At 59.6% G+C, this 24813-nt stretch overlaps 4 protein-coding genes across 7 annotated transcripts; 3 read left to right on the forward strand and 1 right to left on the reverse strand.

The window, feature by feature from the left end:
* Positions 1-317: 317 nt before the first annotated feature.
* Positions 318-8093, forward strand: PPP1R26 (protein phosphatase 1 regulatory subunit 26). Its single transcript, XM_038548869.1, is given in 3 exon segments — positions 318-523; positions 2510-5537; positions 5539-8093. Coding segments are annotated over 2 exon segments (3549 nt in total). The 5' UTR covers positions 318-523; positions 2510-3032; the 3' UTR covers positions 6583-8093.
* A 3194-nt stretch (positions 8094-11287) lies between these two features.
* On the reverse strand, positions 11288-14923 carry C9H9orf116 (chromosome 9 C9orf116 homolog). Of its 2 annotated transcripts, none has more exons than XM_038548870.1 (3): positions 14761-14923; positions 13577-13655; positions 11288-11708 (listed from the first exon to the last, which is right to left on the reverse strand). In XM_038548870.1, the coding sequence occupies exons 1-3, from the start codon at positions 14904-14906 to the stop codon at positions 11520-11522; spliced, it is 414 nt and encodes a 137-aa protein (XP_038404798.1). In that variant the 5' UTR covers positions 14907-14923; the 3' UTR covers positions 11288-11519. The 2 variants fall into 2 exon arrangements, with proteins under 2 accessions (XP_038404798.1, XP_038404799.1); XM_038548871.1 differs by having other exon boundaries at positions 11606-11662.
* A 627-nt stretch (positions 14924-15550) lies between these two features.
* Positions 15551-18227, forward strand: MRPS2 (mitochondrial ribosomal protein S2). The gene is made up of 5 exons (XM_038546057.1): positions 15551-15590; positions 15719-15844; positions 16383-16512; positions 17106-17615; positions 17888-18227. Exons 1-5 carry the CDS (start codon positions 15551-15553, stop codon positions 18207-18209), a joined length of 1128 nt encoding a protein of 375 aa, XP_038401985.1. The 3' UTR covers positions 18210-18227.
* Positions 18228-20739: 2512 nt separating this feature from the next.
* LOC119873351 (collagen alpha-1(VII) chain-like) lies at positions 20740-23733 on the forward strand. 3 transcript variants are annotated; one of them, XM_038548872.1, is made up of 4 exons: positions 20740-21925; positions 22118-22316; positions 22714-22962; positions 23213-23733. In XM_038548872.1, exons 1-2 carry the CDS (start codon positions 21065-21067, stop codon positions 22298-22300), a joined length of 1044 nt encoding a protein of 347 aa, XP_038404800.1. In that variant the 5' UTR covers positions 20740-21064; the 3' UTR covers positions 22301-22316; positions 22714-22962; positions 23213-23733. The 3 variants fall into 3 exon arrangements, with proteins under 3 accessions (XP_038404800.1, XP_038404802.1, XP_038404801.1); XM_038548874.1 differs by having other exon boundaries at positions 22220-22316; XM_038548873.1 differs by lacking the exon at positions 22714-22962.
* The last annotated feature ends 1080 nt before the right edge of the window (positions 23734-24813 follow it).

The raw sequence follows: 24813 nt of genomic DNA on the forward strand, positions 1-24813 counted from the left end.
GCTTCCGGCCTGGCGTCCCCGCCCCCCCGCGCCCCCGACCCTCCGGCGGAAAGGCGGCCCCGCCCCGCCCCGGCCGCGGCTTCCGGGAGGGTCGCGGGCCCGGCCGCCTCGTCGGCCCCCACCCCCACCCCCACCCCCACCCCCGGCGCCCGGGGCCCGGGGCCCCGCGCATCCCCGGCGCAGACCCGGGCGCAGGCCGGCCCGCCCCGCGGGAGGTGCTCGCGCTTACCTGGCCGGGCGCCCCGGGGCTGGGGGCGGGGGCCTGGGTGCCAGGGGTCAGAGGGCCGGCGGGGGGGGCGGGGGGACTCGCCCGCCGCGCCCCCAGGCGCAGACGCAGGCCGGGCGGCTTCTCCCGGTGAGAGGTCGCGGCGACCCCGCAGAGCTCCCCTCCCGCAGGCCACGCCCACTCCGGGCGCCCCGGGCTCCCCGGCCCTCCTCCGGCCCTGGCACCCTGACCCTCGCCTCCCTCACCCAGGGGCGAAGCTGCCGCAAGAGGGAAGAACGGGAGCTGGACCGCCTTTTGGTGAGCTGAGAGATGTGTTGGGGTGTTGCTGCCGGGAGCAGAGTGTTCAGGTGACGAGCATAAGCAAGGTTCTCTCCTCCCTGGGGTTTGCTGTCCAGACCGGGAAGATGTCCCTGTGCCCTCTGCCGCTTTCTCTGTGTTGGCACCACCTGGCTTCGGTGCGGGGCTGGCTGTCCTTGCAGGCACCCTCCACACCTGGTCCGGGCTCTGGGGCTAAGGGCGGCCGTTTTACAAAGCCAGAGCCCCTGGCTGCAGCTCACGGTTCTCTCCAAGTACAGTTTTGGGGAATTTTTCAGAATGATTCATCTTACGTAGTTGATTGTTTTAAAGCCACAAGCGGTCGCTGGAGATTCCCTCTGAAATTTTAACCTCATTCTTGCACTAGGTGATTTGACAATTCAGAAAATCGCTCACTGGGAGTCCCATGGGGAACACAGGGAACATGGCTGGTAGAGACCAGAGTTCTTCCTCCCGCAGCTTTGCTCTAGAGTAGAATTTACTGCCGCCCAGCACCTTTGGGTTCATCCCTGGGCCTGTTTTTAAACACCGTATTGCTGCTTAAGGAGTTAACATTCTTGATTTAGACTCTTTGCAGCCCAAGGCCGATGTGAACATCTCACGATCTGTCATTTTGCCCAGGCAGCTCAGATAATGAGCACCACAAGGTGGGCATGGGCCCCTGACCCATGCAGGAGCCCCCCGCCCACCCTCGTCATACCCACTGCTCTGTGACTGGGAACCTCTTCAGAGGGTGATGTCTCAGGAGAGGCTGTGGCCGGCAGCGAGATATACACACGCTGCCCCTGGCATCAGAGCTGTGGCCCAGGACAGTTGTGAATTAGCTGTGATTAACTGCCTTTGACCGGAGGATTAAGATTTTCCAAATGTTAATTTCAAGTCCTTAAATTCATGCTCTTTCTCCCCCCGCTCCCCCCCCCCTCAAAAAAATAAAAAAAATCTTTACTAGCTGAAGCTTCAGCCTCTAAACTAGGTGTTTCTGATTTTCCTTACCCTGGCAGCCAAAAGTCTATTTCAGAAGTGGACAAAGGATGCAGGGGGGTGGGGGGTGGGGTGAAGAGATAATCCCTGAAATGCTTTGCAAACATTGACTGCTGTATCTTCCCACTAAAACTGGTCTTGAGAATTTCAAGGAATTACAACAAATGTGTTTACATTACAGTTTCACTCTTTGGGCACGGATCTGTCATAGCAAGCGGCTTCCTTCTGAATTTGTTGTGCCCTCTGGTTAATTGCTGGTTTCAACTGCCTGGGCATGTCTGTACCTAGGTGGCTGGCCACCCTTTCTTAGAAAGGACTATGGTACGTAGATACAAGATCACGTGCTTGTCAGGACCAAAGCTCCTGCTAGAAGAGGATCCAAGAAGAGGATCCAAGTTGAAAGCAAAGCAGAGAGGCAGGCTAGCTCCAGCCTACCCACTGGGGTTGTATGGGTGCCTTACATGGTGCTCTTTTGGGGTGGAAATCCACTTCCCTGTTCCTATAAATGCTGCGGAGCTGTTCTCTTGCATCTCAGCTATTTTGCATTCCAGTGTGAGGGTGCATGGGCAGGCAGGTGGTCAGGAGAGATCAGAAGAGCAGGTTAGGAATGAATAGTTCTGTGACTCTTTCCAGTGTAGGCCGTGCTCCCCTCTGCAGGAGTGGTCCTAACCTTTACTGGAAAGGCTGTGTGCGAGCATGGCTTCAAAGTGTCCCCAAGACAGGCCTAGTAGCTCTGCTGGTGCAGCCACCTTTGCTCTGAGATGCGGGAGCCCGAGTAACTGCACTGGATGAAAAAGGGCTCAACGGCAGCGTTTGGGGCAGCTTCTCTACTAATTAGCTAGATAGTGCAATACGAGCCCATAAGACTACCTGACAGATACACGTTTGATGTCTTTAAATAAAAAGGCTTTAGTATAAGTGACTCCTTCAAGATGTTCGAGGAAAGTAATTTTTTAATTGTTCATATCATATCACTTTTTATTTCAGGAGCTTGTTTTTTGCATCAAGAGTGAAATGACCCACGAAGTCTCACTAAGCTTAGATTCACATAGTCATTCTGTTTAACCCATGAGGAAGCACGTCTGGACTTGATCTCTCGCCGGCACCTCTTGACAGCCTTCACTGTAGATAAAACCTCAATTCTCTTACCAAAAAGATGGAAGGCCAGAGTAGGGACACAGGACAGGAAGGGACCGTGGCGTGTGCTTCTGTGTAAGTGCGGTGCCTGTGGCTCAGAGCGGTTCCCTCCTCGGTCTCCACAGCCGGCGCTTCCCCTGCAGCTGAGCACACCGAAGCCTAGGAAGCATGAGTGACCTGCCCGGCACCCCCAGCTTACCCGGCATCGGCCTCTGACCCGGCCCTCTGGACTCTAGCCCGGTACACTGTTCCTCGGCGGCCGTGTGTGCCAGCAGGGTAGCATCCTACCAACATCCTCTCTTTCCTCGCAAGATGTGAAACAGGCAGAAAAATAAAGAATCACCTCTCTGCACATCCCTCCCTATCTGCTAGAATGTTTCTAATGAACGCTCCTCCTGTGGTTGCTCTCCAGTCAAAATGGGAGGCTTTTGGCACACCTGGGAGCTTTAGGTTTCCCGGGTGCTTCTCGGAGCCGAAAGAGGGTGTCTCGAGAGCTTCTGTGAGTGCCAAAGTGCAGATGGTCATCAGCACGCTCCAGAGCGACAAGGCTGCTCTGGGCATGAGCGATGAGCTTGCCCTACAGAGGAGCCAGAGGGCAGAGAAAGGCCGGGACACCAGGCTGGCCGCCAACCCTGCATTTGCCGCCTGTGGTCTCGCTGCTGATTTTGTGCCCTCCAGGGAGGAACAAGCAGCGGATTTTGGCCCCTTGGTGCTGGATTCAGACAGCGATGACTCCGTGGACCGGGACATCGAAGAAGCGATCCAAGAGTACCTAAAGGCCAAGAGTGGGGCCACCCAGCCGCCTGGGGCCACAGACGGGGGCAGGAGGTCCAAACTCGAGGTTCGTCTGAGTAGCACCCCGACTGCCCCGTGTCCTCTGAAGCTCCCACCCAGCTCAGGAGGCGCCCCTGGCAGCCGCGTGGGAGCTGGCCAGGACCGGGGCTCCGCCTCCCCAGTTAGTGTTAGCAGTGACGACTCCTTCGAGCAGAGCATCCAGGCAGAGATCGAACAGTTTCTGAATGAGAAAAGACAGCATGAGACCCCAAGATGTGATGTTTCCATGGACATGAAACCTGACCCCAGCAATAATGCAGCCAGATTGGCATTTAGATCCAGCAAAGAGCCGACGGCCAAGGCACATCGGCAGGATGTGATGGGAACCTACAAGGACTTTGTCTTCCGGAAACCTCCTAGGCTAGCAAAGGTGAGCACACGGCCCCGAGGCCTCGGGTCCAGGGCCACCATTGAGCCAGAGAGTGTGGATGGCGCGAAGCCAGCTGCCACTGCCAGCCACCCTGCAGAAGCAGCCCCGAGTAAAGGTGTGGTCAGGAGGAGTGTGGGCCCCGGGCGGAGGGCAAAGCGAGCCAAGAGCACAGCCCTGGTATGTAAGGCATCCGGCTCCAGCAGTGACGATGGCATTGAGGAGGCCATCCAGCTGTACCAGCTGGAGAAAAGGAAGGAGGCAGGCGGAGACCTGCCACAGAGGACGCCCCTCGGGGAGGGGAAGGGGCCCGAGCCTCCTGCACACAGCACAGGCCACTCCACAAAAAGTGCCTTCCCGGAAACCCACAGGAAAACACCAGGCAGGAAGAAGCCAGTGGCCCCGAAGGCTGTGGACCTCAGCCCAGGTGGCCCTGACCCTGACCACCCCTCCAAGCCACCCAAGGATCCCAGAGCCACTGAAAACGAGCTGCTGGAACGGCCACCATGCCGGGCAGACACATCCGCCGAGCTGATGTGCGCTGAAGCTATCCTGGACATTTCCAAGACGATCCTGCCGGCCCCTGTGGGGGGCAGCGAGAGACCCCCACCTGCCAGCTCACTCTCCTACCCCCTGATCGTGCCTTCCCGCTGCGACGGGGACAGCAGCTCTGTGGACAGCAGCGACAGCATAGAGCAGGAGATCCGGACGTTCCTGGCTCTGAAGGCTCAGTCGGGGGCTTGGCTGGCCCGGACGGAGAGCTGCCCACCATCCACACAGAGCCCCGCACCACCACCAGGCCCCAGGGTCCCCGGCTCTAAAACGCTGGGCCTGTCACTGAGCTGCAAGAGGAAACGCAGAGGAGGCAGCCACGCTGTGCCGCCATCCACACCTAAGAAAGCGAGAGAGGCAGTGCAAGAGGCCGCCCGGGATGTGGACCACGGCCCAGCCAGCACACAGCCTGGCCAGGCCCCCAGGGTGGAAGGCCAGAGCAGGGGCCAGCCCATCCCCTGCAGGCCACTTGAGCTAAGTGACCAGCAAGGTGCCCCTGATGCCAGGGGCAGCACATGGCCCAGCCGCGGGAAGGCAGCCCCAGCCAGGAGCACTGGTGAGCGGGGGAGCTCCGAGGACAAGAGCAGCTCGCTGGACAGCGACGAGGACCTGGACACTGCCATCAAGGACCTGCTGCGGTCCAGGCGGAGGCTCAAGAAGAGGTGGAAGGACCCCAGGGCTGCATGTAAGAGGAAGGTCAGGTTCAGCACCACTGAGCCCCAGTTCTTGGATAAACTAGGCAGCTTCCGGAAGGACTGGAAGGACAGAAGCCCCCATCTGTTGAAAAGCTGCCTCTCAAAGCCCAAAAGAGATGGCAGGGAGAACCTGGGGAAAAAGCCTTTGAGCGTCTCCTGCAGAGACACGGAGAGAAGCAGGGTGGACGGCCCCAGGGATGCAGCCCCGGCCCTCCAGCTCAGGAGAAAAGTCTCCGAAGGGAATCTGTTCTGCCCGGAAGTAGATGCTTGTGAACCTCTGGCCACCGCCCCCAGCTCCCAGCCCCCGCCGGACGACAGCAGCTCTGTGGACAGTGATGACAGCATCGAGCTGGAGATCAGGAAGTTCTTGGCTGAAAAGGCCAAAGAGTCCGGAAGCGGTTCAGAAGCCCCAGGAGGGGGCCCTGCCGCCTCTGGGGATGGGGAGCGTGCCCAGGCCGGAGCTGCCCTGTCGGAAGGTGCCGCCACCTGCCCTGGCCCTTCAGCCTGGTGTGTGCACACGGAGCCAGCGGGGCAGGGGCAGCCTGCAGCCGGCCAGAGGTCTGGGGGGCACAGGGAGAGCCTTCCTTCCGGGCGGGAGGAGCGGCCCCCGAGCAGAGCAGGCCTGCCTCCCTGCAGCTGTGGCCAGGCACACCAGCGGGGCAGGGGCCCTGTCTGCCAAAGGGTCAGCTGCTGGTCGGAGACTGGTTTGCACTCACAAAGATCAGAGCTCAAGAGGGACCGAGTGTGCCAGGCAACGTGCTCTCGGCCCCCTGCCCACTCAAATTGAAGCGGGTGCCCAGGCAGAAAGCCCTGGTGTGGCCTTTGCTGCAACCACACAGGGCCAGGGCCCACGGACTCGGAAGCTGGGAGCAGATGGGCCAGGGAGCCCCCAGGCCGGCCTCGCCCTCCCGTGGGCCGACTTCGCCCACCAGAGTCGGCTGCAGAGCACATGGGCGCTGAGCCCAGAAGGCAGAGAGGCCACGTGGAGGGGGGGCCTCGGGGGCCAGAGAGACCACGGGCCAGAGGGCCAGGACCCCAAGAAAAGCCTGCCCTTCACAGGTTTTTCCTCGCTGCTGTCCACACAGCTATTCCACTTTGGAAAGAGTGTCTCCTGGGGGGGCAGGCAGGCCAGTGTCTTCAGCCCACCCCTGAGTCTGCCCCTGCAGGGCCCGTCCTTCTCAGCCTTCAGAGAGACCCCTGCTGGCCACAGCCCCGTGTTTGGGAGCTCGCACCTGCTTACGAAGAAGGAGGGTGGACACTGGCCGGCCCGCAAGTCCCAGGTGGCATGCGCTCTGCCCACCAGGAGGAACTCAGGCTCCGAGGAGGACGTTCTAGACTTGAGGTATAGGCGGAGGGTTATCAGTGGAGGCGATGAGGCCCGGGAGGCCTTGGGCAGTGACTCCAGCGAGCTCAGTGACACCTCCATGGAGGAGGGTGGTGGCCCGGAGACCCAGGGCAAAGCCCTCCAGCCGTAAGGACACTTGCAGGCTCCGTCTTCATGGGAAGCAGATAGACACACATGTATCCGTGTGTGTGCCATGACGCTCGCCGTCCCAGGAGAGAAACCAGAAATCCCTCTGTGCCGCCCTGTACATATTATATCCGCTGGGAGTGATGGTGTTATTTAACAGATGTGTCCTGGAAAATATGATTTTTGTAGCTTTTTTGTAAATTATTTAAAGTGCTGTAAAAAGTATTTTTGGAAAATACAGTTGTTGGATTTCGTAGGACGTGCCTACCTGCAGCTTTGCGTGGTGTCCATGTGAGTGTTAGACGAGTGGACACTTGACCACCGCAGCCAGGGTTAAAGTGACCCTGACTGATAGTTTGGGCCGATCGCTGCTGGAAAGGGCTGGTAGTATCTGGGAAGCAGCAGTCGCCACCCACCCACCCGCCCCAAGGTTCACAAAAGCACCTGCAGAGGTCTCCTCTGGGAAGCTGCTGGACAGCACTTGCAACATGAAGGCCCCAGCCCCACAAGGCCAAAGTGAGCCTTCTGGACACAGCACTTGTGGCCTCGATAGGAGAACATCTCAAAGCACAAAGGCCAGCGAGCGCACAGGCCGGCCATCCCCAGTTGCATGTGGAAATACCGAGTGAGGCTCGGTGGCACGTCTGGTCCATGTCCCGGCCCATGGGGTTTAACGTCCAGCCCTGTGCAACCCCTGCGTGATTCTAACAGCTTAATAAAGCTCTTTTTCTATTGGAGCCACTGTTCTCCATTTTCAGTCACGGTTCCAAAATTTAACAGACAATGTGTATGTATTAAACGTCCCCGTCCTGATCCGTGTGCAGGAATACACGAGGTGAGAACTGCTGGACAAGTTCTGGTGCCCAGACGCCTCTAGAGCCCAGGATGAGGCCCAGCACCCTCCAGGGACCAGGGCCTCTTCAGGGCAAGCTCACACTGCACAGCACAAGGTGGGCAGGGCACGGGGCCTCATGTTGCATCATAGCCAAGCCAGGGCCTTGCAGGGTAGAGAAGAGCGTGGCTTCCAGTGCCTTCTGCCCAGAGGCTCTGTGCTTGTGGCCGCTGTGAAGACAGGAGGGGCCCTGTCCCATGGGCTGGGCACTCAGCAGTCACAGTGTTGGCATGCCATTGTGTGGCAGACGTTCATTAGTGACCCCGACTTTTACCACCCATCTTAGCAATTTAGCATGATGGGCTTGGAGCCAGGCTGACTTCCCAGCCGAGGTTAGTTGGTCTTCTAACATACAAGTGAATTTCCCAGGGTTTAGCAGCGATCCACCCCTGTACCCGCATGCCAGTGAGCACCTGTGTGCCCTCAGCCTGCCTGGCTCTCGAGGGGTGCATTTTCCAGCTCACTTGGCTTCTAGGGAAAATAATTCAATTCCTGTAATCCATGCTTTAAATTTTATTTAATTTTTTAAGGAGTGCTTTTAACACTTGAAAATCAAAATCAGCCTGTTTTGTACATAAGAAATGGGTTTTTAAAATGCTAATAAATGAAGCACTGCTCATGAATCAGCTGACCCAGCCTGTCTTCCCTGGGGTGGCCTTTGTGGGATGGTGATAGGGTCCACTCGTGCCTTTAGCTCTGAGCATGGTGGGTCTCCCCCAGACCCAGTACCCTCTGCACATGCCCCCTCCCTGCCTCCTGGGTTCCTGCGGCCTCTGCGACACCCACCTCCATTCTGCGTGGTTACTGGGCAGTGCAGGCCAAGCCGTTCACACGCGCCTTGTGTTCACACACGCTGGGCGTGGGTCCTGTCCCTGGGACTGCCAAAAAGCTCTTGCTTCTGCACCCACACAGTCAACTCTGGCGCACGCTGGGCCCCTGCACCCTGTCTGGAAAGGGGGCTGTGGTAGGGTGAGCGAGGAAGGCCTGGCGCTGCAGCTGCAAAGGGCAGTGTCCTGGGAGCTCCCGCGTGGGATGCCAGATAGGCACCCACCTGGGCCATCGGAGGGATGATGTGTTACCAAGTCAAGCTGTAATCATTAGGAGCTTCCATGAGTCACATCCAAGCTACACCCTCATTTCCCAGGGAAGGAGGGGTTTGTGGGGTGGGAGGGCCAGAGGTTCATTCATTTCATGCAAAGAAGGGGAGAAGCCTGATTTTCAGGTCATCCTGGGACTCACTGCATCTTTCTGGAAAGAATGGGCACAGGTGGAATAGAAGGGAGGTGGGAGGGGAGGGAGGGCCCTGCTGGCTAATCTGTGATGCCCACCACCCACATCTAGAGAAGAAGGGTCTTTCTCCCACAGGCAAGGGTCACTAGTTCTTCCTGTTGCTCAGAATCTGAATTGTCAGGTTTTCCCAAGCTGAGACACACATGCATCAGGAAACCAGGCCCTAAATCTAAGTAACTAGCACCTGCTCCTATAAAAACATGGAAGTATTGCCACCTCGATTCTCAATCCCCCTCCCCCAAATTAATTTAAGGGCCTACTTAAGGGACCCACCATCCCTGTCTGCAAACCACAGCCAGGTCTGCTCCAGGCGAGGCTGACCAGCAGTGGGGAGCAGTTATTTCCAGAATCTTTGGTACTTCTGCTCTTCTGTGTTCTGGACAGAGGGATACTCTTCCCCCACCCCACCCCCCCGCCGTGTTGACGAACCTCCTATCTGTTTGAAACTGTTTCTTCTAAGTGACTATAACTGAAAGGTGAAAAGCTACTGGAGAGAAGTCTACAGACGGATGTGAAAACCCCTGTCCAGTGAGGAGGTCGCTGCTCTCGGCCCCACCCACAGCCACACCGAGTGACAAAGTAGCAAAGTCTTCTGAAGCCCTACCTCTCGGGGTTTAGTCTTCTGGTGAGGAAATTGTCCCCACAGGGCCAGGCCTCCTCGGGGGTGAAGACAGGCCTCCCCGGCCACACAGTCTGGAGATGCTGCACTCGCCTCTTAGCTAACTTGTAACTGCGGCAAGTACTTCAAGAGAAGTCAGGACCCAGGTCAGAGAGTGGAGAGGTCCTTCCCGCCCCTCAGCACCCCCACCCCGACCCCAGTCGCAGGCTGACTTGGGGTGTGCTCCTGTAGCCCCCATAGGACCACCCACCGACAGACTCTTCTCCTCACTCCATGCGTAGAGATTCCAGGCAGAAAACGTACCAAAAAAGAGACATTCATCATCACCAGAGTTTCTGTATGACTTGTGTGCAGAGTCGAGGCCAGGCCCACAGGCCCTGATGCCCGATGCCCGGACCCTCCCCTCCCTGGGCCACCCGAGGTGGGCTTCAATCCAGGGGCTGCAGGGCTGGGACTTGCCCCAGGAGATGATGTCACCTTCATCCAGAACCCCAGTGGACAGACAGGAGCAGGAGTACAGCCACCCCATGCTCCAGAACCCCGACGCCAGGATGTGGCCATGGGGAGCTCGAGCCAGAGTCACTCCCGGTCTTTCCTCAAGATGGGCACATATGTTCTATCAAAGTTACTTCTGTTTTCCATCTTCCCAGACATTTGTTCTATTTAGAGGATTCTATTTAGAATACATGCAGAGTCTAAGCTTTACCTCGTTCGCAGCTCTGACACAGAGAGCAGTTTGTTGGCTAGGACGCGTGAAAGCACCCACGCTCCCTAGGAGGCACAGGTCACGCTGGGAAGCCCACTGGCCAGCTGGCACTTCGTCCTTCCCCGGAGTCGCTAACCCGCCTTTCATAACCACCAAGGAAGGAATTCATTCTTTTTGGTGAGTTTAGAAACTTGGTTTAAAAGGCACTCTATTTCTTGTTTTGGTTTCAACAGAAGCTAAACACAGAAGTATCCTCAGTATTTTGGTATTTTTAGCAAAGTGCTGTACAAATTCCCTTCCAGTCTGACGCCTGGAGAGCCCACTGGTTCTGCAGCTAAGAAAGGTGCCGCACCGGTCCTGGCATCAGGCTCCGCTTCGTGTCTTTTCATCAACGGTATCGATTTTCTCTGGAAACCATTTCCATCCCAAATTGGACACCAGGAATGTTGCCAACGTGTTTACTTTTGTGTATTAAAAATTAAAAGGTTTTAATAAAGAAGTAACCAGGCAGGGTGTTTGATTTCTTGCCATTTTCATGGGACTAGAATTTTTGTAAGCAAGTTACCATCAGTGGTCGGTAACGATGATGCTGCCCGTGGACAGTGCTTTCCAGGCTTCCTACGGTGAACCTGCCCTGCTCTCAGGAAGGGAGAAGGGACACTGAGGCCCAAGAGGAAGATTCTGGTATAGGAAAACTTTTCTCACTGAGGACCCCCTAGAGCATAGCAAACATCAATCGAGAGCTACAGAGATAAGAGTGTGTCATTCCCTGCCTGCTGCTTTTTGAACTTTTTATTGAAAACTGAAAGTGCACACAATGGGAGAAGTCCCTTCCCCCCCCACCCCCCGGCCAACAACAAGAGGCACTTGCCAACCCCACACCACTGACCAGGGCTCCCGGCCCAGCCCCCTCGGTGCCTGCAGGACATTCCCGGGGACTACAGGCTGGCCAGCATGGGTAGGGACGGTCTTCCCTCCCCAAGCAACCCCCGTTCTCACCCCAGGCAGGGCACCCAAGCCTCCTGCCATGCCATGGCCTTGCCAAGTTTGTGCGGATTTCCGCCAGGGTGCGTTAGAACTCCATAACCTGTCACGAGTATAAACCGGCTCCCGACATAGGGTAGGGGACCCAGACATTCCTAGCATCAGGCCAAGATTTGGGTCCCTGGATGGCCCTGCTCCAGTTGCCAATGAGTCAGGAATTCAGGATGTGGCAACGTTTTTAATGGAAAGTCAAGCCATGAGGATCTTTTCCATGTTACACTTAAAACAGAGCAAATAGGACATTACAGCGCCATCTGCATATTTTTCTAATCTAGAGAGAGAAAAAATGTTTCCAGAGAAAGCAGTGAAGTCTGTACTTTTACAATCGGGCAAATGATGAGAGATTAGGGGTCACACTTGAGGTCACCCCTACTGGCATCCCGAGGTCCCTCAATCACAGATAGATGGCCTATTGATGTTGTAACTGGGGTGGAAGTTGAACCGGTCATAGGAGGTGATGTAGTTGTCGGGACCTGTCACGATGCTCTTCTCCATGTAGACATTGAAAGTGTTGTTCCGGAACATTCCACCTGCTGCAAGTTGTCTGGAAAACTTACTTGAATTTGGATAAAATACTTTCTGGAAGCGAAAAGGGACACTGGAATTAATAGGGTGTGGGAACGCCCCTGAGCAGTCAGCCATCAGGCATTTCTGGAAGAAAGATAAGAATTTGTAAGAAAATGTCATCTCTGTTCCTAGGAAGCAGAGAAGCCAGGGTGGGCAGGATGGCCTGGTTTGCCCCAGACCATCCCCGTTTATACCTGATGTCTGGGAATAACCACTAATAGTACCTCCATTCACCCTACACGGACAGGAGGATCATACACGGGCATAGACAACCCTGCCACACCTGACCCCAAGTAGAGCTGGTTCTGTTCCTGCCAATGGTGCCACCGGGCAAGTTGCTGGACCTCTCTGAACTACACTTTTCTCTTCTGTAAAGAAGAGACGAACTCCACATCCGTGGGTTTCAACCCCGACTGCACACTCAGATCCCTTGTAGAGCTCTAAGATGCCTCTGATGCCCACACCCCACCAGCCCAGGGGCATGGGGAGGCGCTGCCCTAGTGAGGTGAGGGCACGGTGGGGAGCACAGCCGAGTCCATGCACGTGTGCGCAGGCACCCAGGGTGGTGATTGGACCAGCAGCACAGCGTCATTGGGGAGACCCTGAGATTTCTGACATACAGGGCCAGGGCTAGGTGTTTTACCCTGGACAGGTGGACCCGCTCTTCAGCTCTCCTCGTGTCAAGATCACCTGATACTCTTTTTGCTTGGCAGGAGGCAGGAGCAAAAATAAATGTCTTCAGTGCATTTCTTTCTTTTCTTTCTTTTTTTTTTAAAAAAAGATTGTAGGTCAGAAGGAGGTTCTTCCTGCTGCTTACTGACCAGCTTTAGCTGCAGCCCGCTTTTCGGTATCCTGACCTGAGTCTGCAGGTAAAGCCCGTCAATTAGCAGCAGGAAGAACCTCCTTCCGACCCTGCCTGCAGAGCATCTAGTGCTTCACGGCCCATCACCTGCTAAGACCAGCGAGGGGCAAACCCCCACAATTTAAAAAAAAATTAGGAAACTTTTTTTTTCAATGGTCTTGTTTCTAAAAGTAAAACATTTGGACCCATGTTAGTGAGTTGAGTGTGCTGGTATTTTTCATGTTAATACCTGATCCTGGGAAAAATGTGGAATCATTTTGATTCTGGGTGAGTGACCCTTAAATGCTTTAGAAACTTTCTAGATAAATAATCTCCTCACAAGGGCTGTATCTCCCATGTGAAACAAGCAAATGAGCAACTTGGCCAGATCTCTAAATGATGAGTATTTCAAAAGAAACAACAGCATCATCAGCCCAAAGTGGGTGGCCCTGCTGTCCTGAGTTATCCAGGGAATGCTTACGCTGGTCAGCCTGGCCCTTCACCTGGGCCCAAGAGAGACACCAGGGGGCTTCAGAAGGGGGTTCTAGAGCTCCAGACTGTGACATCAACCTCCAGAAGGGGGTGAGGATTCCCCAAAGGTGCACAGATCCCCACATCCAGCCACGTGGGGATGGATGCCTTGTCCGCCAAGAGGATGCCTTGTCCTCCTGCCACCTGTGATTTTGGCCCGTCCTGTCTCTTTAGGCCACAAGTTCATTAAAATCAAGTATTATTCCAGAAAGAAAGCAACTGTTCACTTGTCTGCCTCAAAACTCATGGCCTTAAGATGACAGAGGGGGTGGGACGTCTCAAGCCAGTCTACACACACCTTTTCCATCTTTGACACATTCCATCGCTAAGTTTGCTCACTCACTCATTTCCGCTCTGCTCTGTCTGGAAAGGACTTGATGTGCCACCTCCAGTTTTGTGAGGTTGGAAATCTGGGCCCTTCCCCACCGCCCCTCATGAGAAATCCAGGGTCACAGCCTCCTCCTGGAGATGTTCCAATGACACACAGGTGCTTCCAAGCTTGGCTTACCGGCATCTCATGCACGGTGGGGGCCCTGCTCCCGTAAGCTTGGTTACTGGTCCTGTACATGGAGACAGGCTCCTTGGTCCTGGCAGATGAGAAACAGTTACTCCAATTCTGCCCAAGCCTGTAGTCTTAGAATATTCACTTGGTGGCGCTCTGTTGGGAATGCCACAGGTTGGTGCTGAGGCTCCGAAGGTGGGGTGCCGCGGGAGGCACGATGAGCCTCCCTGCCTCCTCGGCTCACTTCCACCCTGGCTCTTCCCCAAGGGAGGCCAAAGCCCTAAAGAACTCCCGGAGGGGGATCCCTGGGTGGCGCAGCGGTTTGGCGCCTGCCTTTGGCCCAGGGCACGATCCTGGAGACCCGGGATCAAATCCCACATCGGGCTCCTGGTGCATGGAGCCTGCTTCTTCCTCTGCCTGTGTCTCTGCCTCTCTCTCTCTGTGTGTGTGTGTGTGTGTGTGTGTGTGTGTGAGACTATCATAAATAAATAAAAATTAAAAAAAAAAAAAGAACTCCTGGAGGGCAAATGCAGACCTCAACCGGGGTGGAGGCTTGGCACATACCGTCATTTCCCGGGGAAGATGGGTAGGTCAGGACCCAGGGCTCAGCCTCCACACCCTGCCACCCCAGGGTGGGAGGGTCCCTTCACTTTCAGAGCCCTGGGCAGAAAACATGCCTACAGTCTCTAAAGCCCAGGCTGTGGTTGGGATGTCAGCCGTGCCTTATGCCACCAGATCTGGGGCAGGATGCTATGCTTCCACCCTCAGCAGTCTCTCCTGGAAAGCAAGAATACTAACAGATCTGGTCTACCGGCCTGCAGAGGAGACTAGGTGAGGGAGGGCAGGGCAGGTGTGGTGGCGGGTGTTCTACTACTTGGGTCTAAGGCTTTGCAAGAACAGCTACGGGGGGGTGGGGTGGTGGTTGCGGGATTCGGATTCTGCAGAGACTGCGCTCAGCTGGAGAGGCGTGCGGCTGGGTGCGGCTGCCTGGCCACCCCGCCCCTCCTGCAGTGACCCGAGCACCCCCGCAGGCGGGTCTGCAGCTTCGGGCGGCACTTCCTCGCTCCCTGGGTGCTAACCGCGGGCAAGTCCGTTGACCTGGGCTGCAGGGCGGGCTGGGGACTGGGGAGCCCCCCGCCCCCTCCAGGCCCGGCGCTGGCCCGGTGGCCCCCGACCCGATCCGTCCTCACCCGTAGCCCCGGAACCACGCCGGGTTGTTGAACCTGACGGGCAGGTTCTCGTCCACGCAGTAGTAGTCGCTGGTCCTCGGCGGGGGCCCCGCGGGGGCGGGGGGCTCCTCGGCCGCCGCGCACTCTCGGGGGCTCGGCTCCGACATGCGCCTGGGCTCCCGCGCTGCGGCGGGTGGGAGGCCGCGAGAGGCGGCGCGGCGTCCCGTTGCCAGGCGACGGCCGGGTCAGCTGCCCGGGCGGCCCCGCCCCGAAGGCGCCGCGCTCCCGGAGGCCGGCGACCGTGGCGGCTCCTCGCGGTGGGGTGGCGAGCGCGGATCTGCCCCCGGGCCGGCTCAGGCCGGGGGAGCGGGAAGCCCACGCCCAGCTCCGCACGGCCGCCCGGCGCCCGGAGGTTCAGGGCAGACTCCACCTGCGCCTGGTCCTCCGGGATGCTCCTGGGGAGAGCGGCAGGTTGTGCTAGACCGGCCGGAGGTGAGGAGGGCGCCCCGGGGCCGGGACTCGTGCGGGCTGCGGGGCCGAGCCGGGGGCAGGGCGGGGGGCGCGCCCCGGTGACTCCCGGCCAGCGGCGGGCCGAAGTGGGGCTCGCGGCGCGCGCGGACGGGGGCGGGGCGGGGCCGAGCGGCGGGGGCGGGGCGGGGCGCGCAGGGGCGGGGCCGAGGGCTGTGGGCGCGCAGGGGCGGGGCGCGCAGGGGCACCTCCGGGCCGGCAGGCGGCGCTGCGGCGGGGGCGCCGGCGGGGGCGGAAGCAGCGCGGCCCGAGAGCGTGTCCCCGCCGGGTCGTCCTCCGCGCCATGGCTCCCGCCGCGACCGCGCCCCGGCTGCTCGGCGCGGGTGAGTGCGCGCGGAGGGGCCCCGGGGACCGCGGCGGGCGTGGGGGTGCGGGCGGGAGCTGCCCGGGGCCCGCGGGGAGCGGGGTGGGCGGGCGGGGACAGCGCGAGGACGGCCGGCTCTCCCCGCAGGTGTCTGGCCCCGGGCGCTGCGGCCGCCTCTGCTCGGGACGGCGACCCCGGGGCGGGCCCGGCCCGGCGGCAGGACCTTGGCAGGCGCCGCGATCCCCGCGGTCGGCGAGCCGGAGGGCAGCGCGGGTAAGGCAGGCTCCCCTGCGGCGGGGGGGGGAGGGGGCGCCTGGCCCTCCCACGGGGGCTGAGTCGTCTGCCACGAGGAGTCCCGAGTGCGAAGCTTGGGGGGTGGGGAGCAGCGGGGAGCAGCGGGGAGCGGGCCCCGGAAGGCCGGCAGGCAGCAGACCCGCGGGCTGGGGGCTGGGGGCTGGGGGCTGGGGGCAGGGGTCACTTGCACCTGCAGCGGCGGGTGGGGGGGGTAGACGTGCGGCCTGGCTCCTTGCAAGGGCCCTCCCGGGACTCCTGATGGGGACCTTCCTTCCTCTGCGGGCTGGGCCGTCGCAGAAGGACCTCAGAAGCCAGCTGGGCCCCTCCTTTCTGGGTGAAGACTTGACAGGGACTGCCCAGGAGCAAAGCCGGGGTCAGAACCTGGCTCCAGCCCCAATGTGTGGGGAGGACCCGGTGGCCATCACCATCTGCTGCTGGGCCTTCCCGCCCCCATATAGCTCCCCTCCACAGTGGGAGCCAAGGGGTCGCAGAGCACAGCATCCTCTCCCTGCCCCAGATATCAGCCACCATATCCTCAGTGAGCCTCTCAAGCACTCAGATTTCTTCAACGTCAAGGAGTTGTTTTCTGTGAGAAGTCTCTTCAACGCCCGGGTGCACCTGGGACACAAAGCCGGCTGTCGGCACAGGTAGCGGACACCCTGGGCCCAGTGTGGGGGTACCTGCGGGACCTGGGGCACTCCTGCCTTGGGGTCCTCGTAGTCCAAGGCATCTATCAGTATGCGTGCAGCCCCATCCTGTTCCACACAAGGCCCCTGAAGCTCAGGGAGAAACAGGGCTCTATCCTCAGACTCCACTTCAGTCCCCACCCCAGATTTCTTCCTCTGTGTCTCAGAGTCCTACCCGGGGCAGACCCACCACCAACAAGTCCTGTGAGCTGGGGCCAGGGGTCTCCAGGGTTACTGAGATAAGGCTCAACTGCCTTGACGATGTTTTGGAGGGACATTTGGGAAGCCAGGGAGGGAGGTGGTGGAAGACATCTAGGGGAACAGCAATGGGGCCCAGCTCCCAGGGGCAGAAGAGCTGGGGCACCCTCACCCTATCCTCACTGCCGCTTGACTGTCTCTGGACACTGCTGTCACAGTGGCAGGATCGCAAATTGTGCCCAGGGTTGGGGAGCCCCAGGAGGGACAGGCCTCGCAGCCCCCAAGGCTGTGGCTGGTGGGTGGGGGGTTGGCCACATGCCCTTTGCCCACTCTAGCCTTGGTGGGGTCTATGGCAGGTTTATGGAGCCATATATTTTTGGGAGCCGCCTGGGCCAGGACATCATCGACTTGGAACAGACGGCAGTGCACCTGCAGCTGGCATTGAATTTCACGGCCCATGTGGCCTATCGCAAGGGCATCATCTTGTTCGTGAGCCGCAACCGGCAGTTCTCACACCTGATCGAGACCACAGCCCAGGACTGCGGCGAGTATGCCCACACCCGCTACTTCAAGGGTGGCCTGCTGACCAACAGCTCTCTCCTCTTGGGCTCCATGGTCCGCCTGCCGGACCTCATCATCTTCTTGCACACACTCAACAACGTCTTCGAGCCCCATGTGGCTGTGAGAGACGCGGCCAAGATGCACATTCCCACGGTGGGCATCGTGGACACCAACTGCAACCCATGCCTCATCACGTACCCCATCCCTGGCAATGATGACTCACCCCCGGCTGTGCACCTCTTCTGCAGGCTCTTCCGGACCACCATCAACCGGGCCAAGCAGAAGCGGAGGCAGATTGAGGCCCTGTATGAACTTCAGGGCAAGGAGGGGCCGGGGGCCAGGGGACGGCTGCCCCTCCTTCCCTGAAGGCTTAGACCAGACTGTTCCTGGGACACTCCTGGGGACCTGCCTGCTCTGGTCCTGAAGTAGAGTGGCAGCCCACCCTGACCCTGAGCAGGAAGACTCTTCCCATGTCTGGCTGGGTCCTTAGCAGGTTCCCCATTGCTCTAGGCATGGATTGGGTCCCTGCTTCTGGTCACCATTTGGCAGCTGCCCCCTTCCCCCCCGACCCCCGCAGGGCTCCACTTGAGACCTTTGGGGCCCAGCAGGCCCACGGAGGACACGCAGCCTGTCCAGAGAGGACCCGGCAGGAAACACGCTTGTCTTGGACTCTGAAAAGCCTCACTCATGCCTTGAATCGGGTCCTGTGTGCATCGGATGCTCCCATGCCAGGTGACTTTTCGTTCCCTACCAAACTATGCCAGGGCCGGGCGGCTTCCTCCACTTCACTGTTTCTGGAGCTGCTTTGTAACCTAAGGCTGCAGGGCAAGTCCCCGCAGAGGAGCACACCCAGGTTGGAACAAACCAGCAAAGCAAACCCCAGGATTCCCACAGAATAAAATTTAGGTTTGAACAAATGAGCGTTTGGGGCCTGCGAGTTCCACGTTGTGGTTTATGTGCTTTTGCTTGTGGATATGGCATTTGTGCGACACCCACAGGGCCCACAGAGCACACAGTGCTCTCAAGCCTCATGTGGGTCAGAACCAAGGGGTCAGGGGTCTGACCACCAAGGGGCAGGCCACCACACAGCCCGCACTCTCGGTGCTCAAGCAACGCGGCACTTGGCGACACCTGCTCATTTGGGAGGCCTCTGCAGGGGGCATCCAGGAGTGGAATCTGGGACCAGGCAGCCCACCTGTAGGTGGACACGTGCCACCTGTGCTAGTCCACGTCCTGTGCAAAGAGGCACAGGGAGACGGGTTCCGGCGTCCACCTGGCCTCTTCCTGGGGCAGGTGAGGGTGCATGGCAGGGCGTCCCTGCTGTCCTCCGCGGGTGCCATGTGCCCATGAGATTTACAAGGTGCAGGGAAGGGAGCACCGGCTGACCAGCACCGCTTTAACTTGCACACTTCAGAATGAAAATCCAGATTTCAGGAAGGTGACCTGAGGGTCCCTCTGTGGCTTTCACCAGACGGTGCTTCCCGCTGTGGGAAGGACATGGCCCTGAGGTCTCAGGGAGGTGTTGGCCCCCCACCGCTCGGAGCTGCAGAGAGGCCAGCCGTGAGGAGCCAGGAGACCTCAAAATGCAAACACAGTATACAACCCAGTTGTGAGCAGCGGTTCCTGGGGGTGGGGTGGGGGGACAGAGGCATGCCAGGCTGCAGAAGCAGGCCCTGTGGGGAGGGGCGGCCCAGGCTGCCCCCGGGACTACTCAGGTCTGGGCAGCATAGTCAGCGACACGAGGAGGCCCCCGTCCTGCCCTGGATGTAGGGGCTGGGTGCAGGGCAGCGGCCCCCACCCACACCACCTAGGATACTGTGCTGGTGCCCCACCTGGCCCCCGTCATCCCCTGTCCCCAGAGGGTCCCTTGGAATGCTGCAGGGTGAAGGCTGGTGAAAACCCAGGGGTAATGGGACTTGTTACTGGTCACCGCTATGCTCCTGGTACTGGGGGTGCTGGGGACACAGGACAGGGGGAGGGGGGGAGCCCCTGCCAAGTGAATAGCAACCTGGACGCGCAGCCACACTGAGCAAGACACTTTCAGGGCACTAAGGACCCAAAGGCACAGGCGGGCTTCTGGGACAGGCAGGTGGGGTTGGGGTGCTCCAAGAACATCTAGGGGGCCCTGGGGGCTACTTGTAAACCGACAGAGAAGGATGATCCTGGCAGGAGGGGACCTGCAAGGTTGCCACCCTGGAGATGAACCCCAAGAGAGCCCAGGCAGCCAAAGGAGAAGGTGAGTGTGCTTAAGGCCAGAGGGAGGCAGGGACCGGCCTCCGGGTGAGGAGAGGAGGGTCGCCCCCAGCCCTCCCCCTGCTGCTGCAGTGCTTGCTGAGCCCGCTCTATCTGACCTCTGGGCCCCGGCGGGGACGCACCCTGACCACCTGGTGACCTGACGGTGTTGGGGGCGGCCACCAGGACAATGACCCGGGAGGGCTGGGCTAGGGATTCAGGACCACGGTGCGATGAGTACCATGCCACCAACCAGGGGCCGGGGAGCTCAGGGGGCTGTGATGTGGAGAGGTCCCCAGACCCCGGCTTGGGGAGGACCAAGGGAGGGCCTCCTGCCCCAGGTCATCCAGGAGACTGACTCCCCGGGGTTCCCCAAGGGCTTTGCCCCTCATGTGGCCATGACCTCAACCCAAGGAGTCTGGGCCGCTCCCTCCGTCCACCCCCGCCCTCCCCACCCCGGTCAGCCCCAGCCCTGACCAGGGACAAACCACTCTTCACACACGTGTAAGATGATCCGAATCACCTGTTCACAAACAGTTGCCCTTCAGGAGGCGACAGGAATATTTTTGCACGGTTTATATTGTGAAGTGTCCCTCCGTTGTCCACAGCTCAGCCCCGTAGTGACAATGAGTCAGCCCTGCAGGTGGTGAGAGCCCGAGGGTGTGGAGGTCCGTGCTGCCACCCTGGGAGCTGCTGGAGCCAGGGCAGCGCCCTCTCCTATGTCACCTGTCCTGTGGCCGCCCACGGAGGGCCCAGGGCTGAGGTGGGTCCTCTCCGCCCCGGAGTAGCTCTCTGCCTCAGGCCCCGGATCCTGTGTCGGGGCAAAGCCGCTGTCCTCACAGTCTGGCTGTGACGAGGTCGCAGATTCCATCCGGGGCCCCATCCTGGGTGTCCCAGAGCAGGGAGCCCTGGGGGCTGGCAGGGGGCCCCAGACCCACTCAGCCACCTGGAAGCTGCTGGGTGGGCTTCATTCAGTCGCCAAATGGACACGAAGCCCCTTCAGGACATTGTGCATGATTCAGCGTCTGCGGCAGACACAGCTCCCTGGGCTCGGGGCTGCCACTCGAGTCGGGGGTCACCGGGAGCCCTGGACCTGGGCCTGGTGGCCTCCTCTCCACAGGGATTCCTCTGCCTCTTTGTCAGAAGGTTGAGGGACCCGAGGACGAAGAGACCCCCCCGTCTCCGAGGTGGGGGACATGCGGGGCTTTGGGGGTGGGGGGGGACAGAGCCTGGCCCCCCACATCCTGATTCCTGCTGCAGGGCTGAGGTGTGGGGGCCCCTCGTGCAGGAGCACGGGAGTCAGAGAGCGGGGAGGGGCAGGGAAGCTGGGGGCTGAGGTTGTGCCTTGAGGGGAGTGGCCCCTCCACTGCCCACCCCAGCCCGGCCTGTCCTGACCCGACCCTGGGCCCCCCACTCACATCCAGGCCTCACACCTCAGTCCCCCAGCCCCGCGGCATGTGGGAAGTGGACGGGGTGGGGGCTGCCGTCACCCAGAGCAGCTTCAGGGAGAGGAGGAGACCCCATGTGCCCTGAACGGAGTGGGACAGCTGTCGGTGCAGGGGCGGGGCGGCGAAGGGCCCTGACAGGGACACTGGGCAGGCTGCGCAGGGGATCCGCCTGTGCCTCCCCCTCACATAGAGAAGTAGCAGCACCTACTGTGTGCGGCCAGGGCAGGGACAGGACAGACCCTGTGCCTGGCACCTCCAGTGCAGAGGGAGGACCCAGACAGACAAGGGAGGTGGGAGGGGGGTCAGCTCCCCGGAGGCAGGCAGGGGCGCTCACACCATGGATGGAGGGCTCCCCCCTGTGGGGACATCCAGCCCCGCCTGCTGCCCAGGCCTGCCCCTGCCTGGGTGGCCTTGGGGGTGGCTGGGGTGGGCCCGGGGTCGGGCTGGACCATCCCCAGGGGCTCAGGGGTCTGCGTGGGAGGGTGGGCCAGGCCCCTGAGCTGCTGTCTGCCCTCCTGCCTCCAGGGCACCTGGCGGGACCGGTCCTCGGAGGACCTCTGTCAGCCCTCAGACACGTGTGTGTCCGACCTGGGAGCAGGAGGTCGGGGCGCAGGACAGTGGAGAGGGCCAGGCAGGCTGCGATGCCTCCAGGGGGGCTGCCGGGCACTGTCTCTGCAGAGCGCCACACAGGAGATGGGCAGGGGGCTGGGCAGCGGACACCTGCTCCAGCTTCTGGAGGGAGGGCAGGGGCACCACCCCGCCAGTGCAGGCCAGTAGAGGCTCAGGATGGGTACAGCCAAGGAAGGGTTTCCAGATCCAGGGCCCGGAGAAGGCCGGGGAAGTCCTCCTGGCCAGATGCTGCCCTGGTCACTGCCCTGCTGGTCCTGAACCTGACTCTGCTCCTAGAGGCGGAGCTCACGAGGCCGAGCCTGAGGGTGAGCCCAGGGGTGGGGGGGCTGTGTGGGTGAGACTATGTGGACAGGGCAAGGGGTGCATGGTGAGCAAGGAGCCTCTCGGGTGGAGGGCGGTCGGGGGCACCTGTGTGAGGAGAAGCTGGGTGAGGAGGCCATGTTGACCTCACCTCCCTGACCAGACACCCCCCCCCCTTTTTGGAACCGGGTAACCAGGCACCCGCATTCCAGAGACAGGCCTCTACATGCTCACTTGGTTGGAGATCATCTATCCAAGAGCATGTTTTCCTGCTGCTTCCATATGTCTGGATGTTGCAGAGGGAGGACTGCACGCCCTGCCAGCAGTGCCACCCGCGGGGAGTGTCCTGGCAGGGCTCCCCGACGCCTCTGGCCACTTAGAAGGAAGGGTCGAAAGGTAACACGGGAACCCAGGGCCATCCTGCCAGCCCCACACCCCTCTGACCAGAACTTTGCAGCCCTGGGTCCCCTCCCCGAGGGTGCATGTGGGAGGCGGCAGGGGTCATGTGGCATGCGAACAGGAGAAGGCTGATGAGGGGTCAGAACCTGGTGGGCAGGTGGTGGTCACTCCCCAGGTGCAGGCTGGCTGGTGGGATGGGGTGGGGGGGCCTGCCCTTCGGCCCAGGGCTGACCCCGGCCCTGCAGGGATGGGTCGCTGCGTCCCGGGTGCAGGGCTGTGCACACCCAGGTCTGTGTGTGATCTGGGAGCACAGGGGGAGTGGGCAGGAGCACAGGGAGGAGGGCCGGGCGGGGCTGTGAGGTCTCCGGGCAGCTGCCCGTCCCCCTCTCTGCAGAACATCAAAAATGAAGTGGAAAGGAGGCTGCAGACCCCGCTTCATCCCCTTACTGAGGGGCAGTTGTGCCAGGCTGCCCAGCAGGGCCAGCATGGAATCCGACGCAGAGTAGCCGCACATGGCTCCCCTCACAAGGGACCGGGGCTTGTCTGGGAAGGCCTGTGACACTGCCCAAGCCACTGTACCTGGTCCAGGTCCTACACCGGACTCTGGTCCTAGAGGAGGAGCTAACAGAGGCCGAGCCTGAGGGTGATAAGCCTGGGGCTGGGGAATTGGGGTGTCTGGGCAGGGGTGGGTGCTGGGACCCACAGGGAGGCGCCCCCAGAGGCTGGGGTGGGGCCAGGAGCCACAGTTGGGCTCAGAGCACCCAGCTGGGGGATGGCAGTCGGGGAGACGTTCCATGGTGGGATCTTGGCGGCGGCTTCTAGAAAATGCAGTGGGATATTCCTACTCTGGAAAGGCCCTTCTGGAAGGCAGACATGTTGATCTCCTCTTGCAGCTTCATGGTCGCCTCAGCAGCTCGTGGTGGCTGCAGCCACAGATCCTCTACAATCTGAAGATCTCGATCCAGCCGCAGAAGCAGCAGCAGAAGCAACGCCAGCTCGGGATCTACAGGCATTTCCATCAGTCCGCGTCATGCTTCCTGCAGCAGCAGCTCCGCCTCTAGTGCCCGCCTCCTGCAGGGGCTCCAGAAAGCAAGCTAGAGCCAGGGCAGGATCCACCACCTGGGGACCTGGAGCCAGCTCTGCACCTCCTTTTGCAGAAGAGATGGAGCCAGCTTGGGACCCAGCAGCCCTCAGGGAGCGCCAGCCCTGGAGCTACCCTCACTGCCAGCTCCCAATGCACGGTTTCAGCCCGATGCCCCACTCAACACTCTGTGGAGTGTTCCTCTCCCCTATTGTGGCTTCTGTTTGCTTTTGTGTTTGTTTTTACTTTGTCTCTTTTTGTTTTTGTTTTTTCACATTCTTTCTGCTGTTCTCTACTTTGGATTTTAAATAGATTTAGTTATTTTCAATTGAGCAACTCATGAGCATTAAGTACATTTCCAACGCTAAGACACAATGTCACAGAACTTAGGTGCGGAAAGGACATCCCGAACCAGAAGCCCTCATCGCTCCCCAAAGGACCACCTGAACCAGAAGCCCTCCCTGCCCATTTCTACCCAAACCAGCCCCTGGAACCCCTAAGCTGCTTTCTCTCTCTGTTCCGTTACCTGTTCTGGATGTTTCCTACAAGTACATTCACCTAACAGGTACCTTTGTGTCTCTGCCCATGTATTTTCAAAGGGACCCTTATGTGTGTGTTTATTTGACCAGGTTTCCCCTTATTCAATATTGAAATCTGATCCCAGAACTGGCAGGAGAGCTGAGACTGGCGCTGCCCCAATTTCTGGAGCTGGTGCAGGCATCAGCGTTGGACCTGGCTCTAGCTCCGGGGCAGGTGTTAGAGCTGTGAGAATGCTGAGTCCACCTCCATGGAAGATCTAGAGCTGGTTCTGCATTTGGATATGGTTCTAGAGCTGACGCTACCTCTGGTGCTGAAGCTAGAGCTACCACTGTGGCTCTGGCTCTGGAGCTGACACTGAAGCTGGCTCCGACTTCCGAGTGGGTGCTGGAGGGGCTTTAGCTGTGGATCTTGTACTGAAGCTGGCCGCTGCTCTGGGGCTAGTGATATAGCTGGCACTAGAGTTACAGACGGCTCTAATCATGGAAGTGGTACACGAGCTGCACCAGTGTGAGAGCTAGTGTTAGAGCTGACTCTGGCTTTGCATGCTAGATCTGGTGCTTGTGGCTCTAGTGTATAGCCAGTTCTAGGTCTAGCTCTGTAGCCAGTGGTAAAATGGGTGGTAGAGCTGGTTGTAGCTCTGTGCAGGCTCCACCGATGAGGTTGGCATCAGGGCAGAGGCTAACACGAGAGCAGGGACAGGATCTGGCCCAGGAGTTGGTGTATAGCTCGTGCCAGAGCATGATGTAGCTTTGAGGTGGGTGCTGAAGCTGGTTCTTTTCTCTTGAGGGGACACTGGATCTAAGTCTGCTACTGGTTGGTGTCCGCGCCAGCTTTCACTCTGGAGCTGGTGCAGGAGTTGGCACTTGTGAGAAC

The sequence above is a fragment of the Canis lupus genome, chromosome 9 (genome assembly GCF_011100685.1).
Source record: "Canis lupus familiaris isolate Mischka breed German Shepherd chromosome 9, alternate assembly UU_Cfam_GSD_1.0, whole genome shotgun sequence".
NCBI lineage: Eukaryota > Metazoa > Chordata > Mammalia > Carnivora > Canidae > Canis > Canis lupus.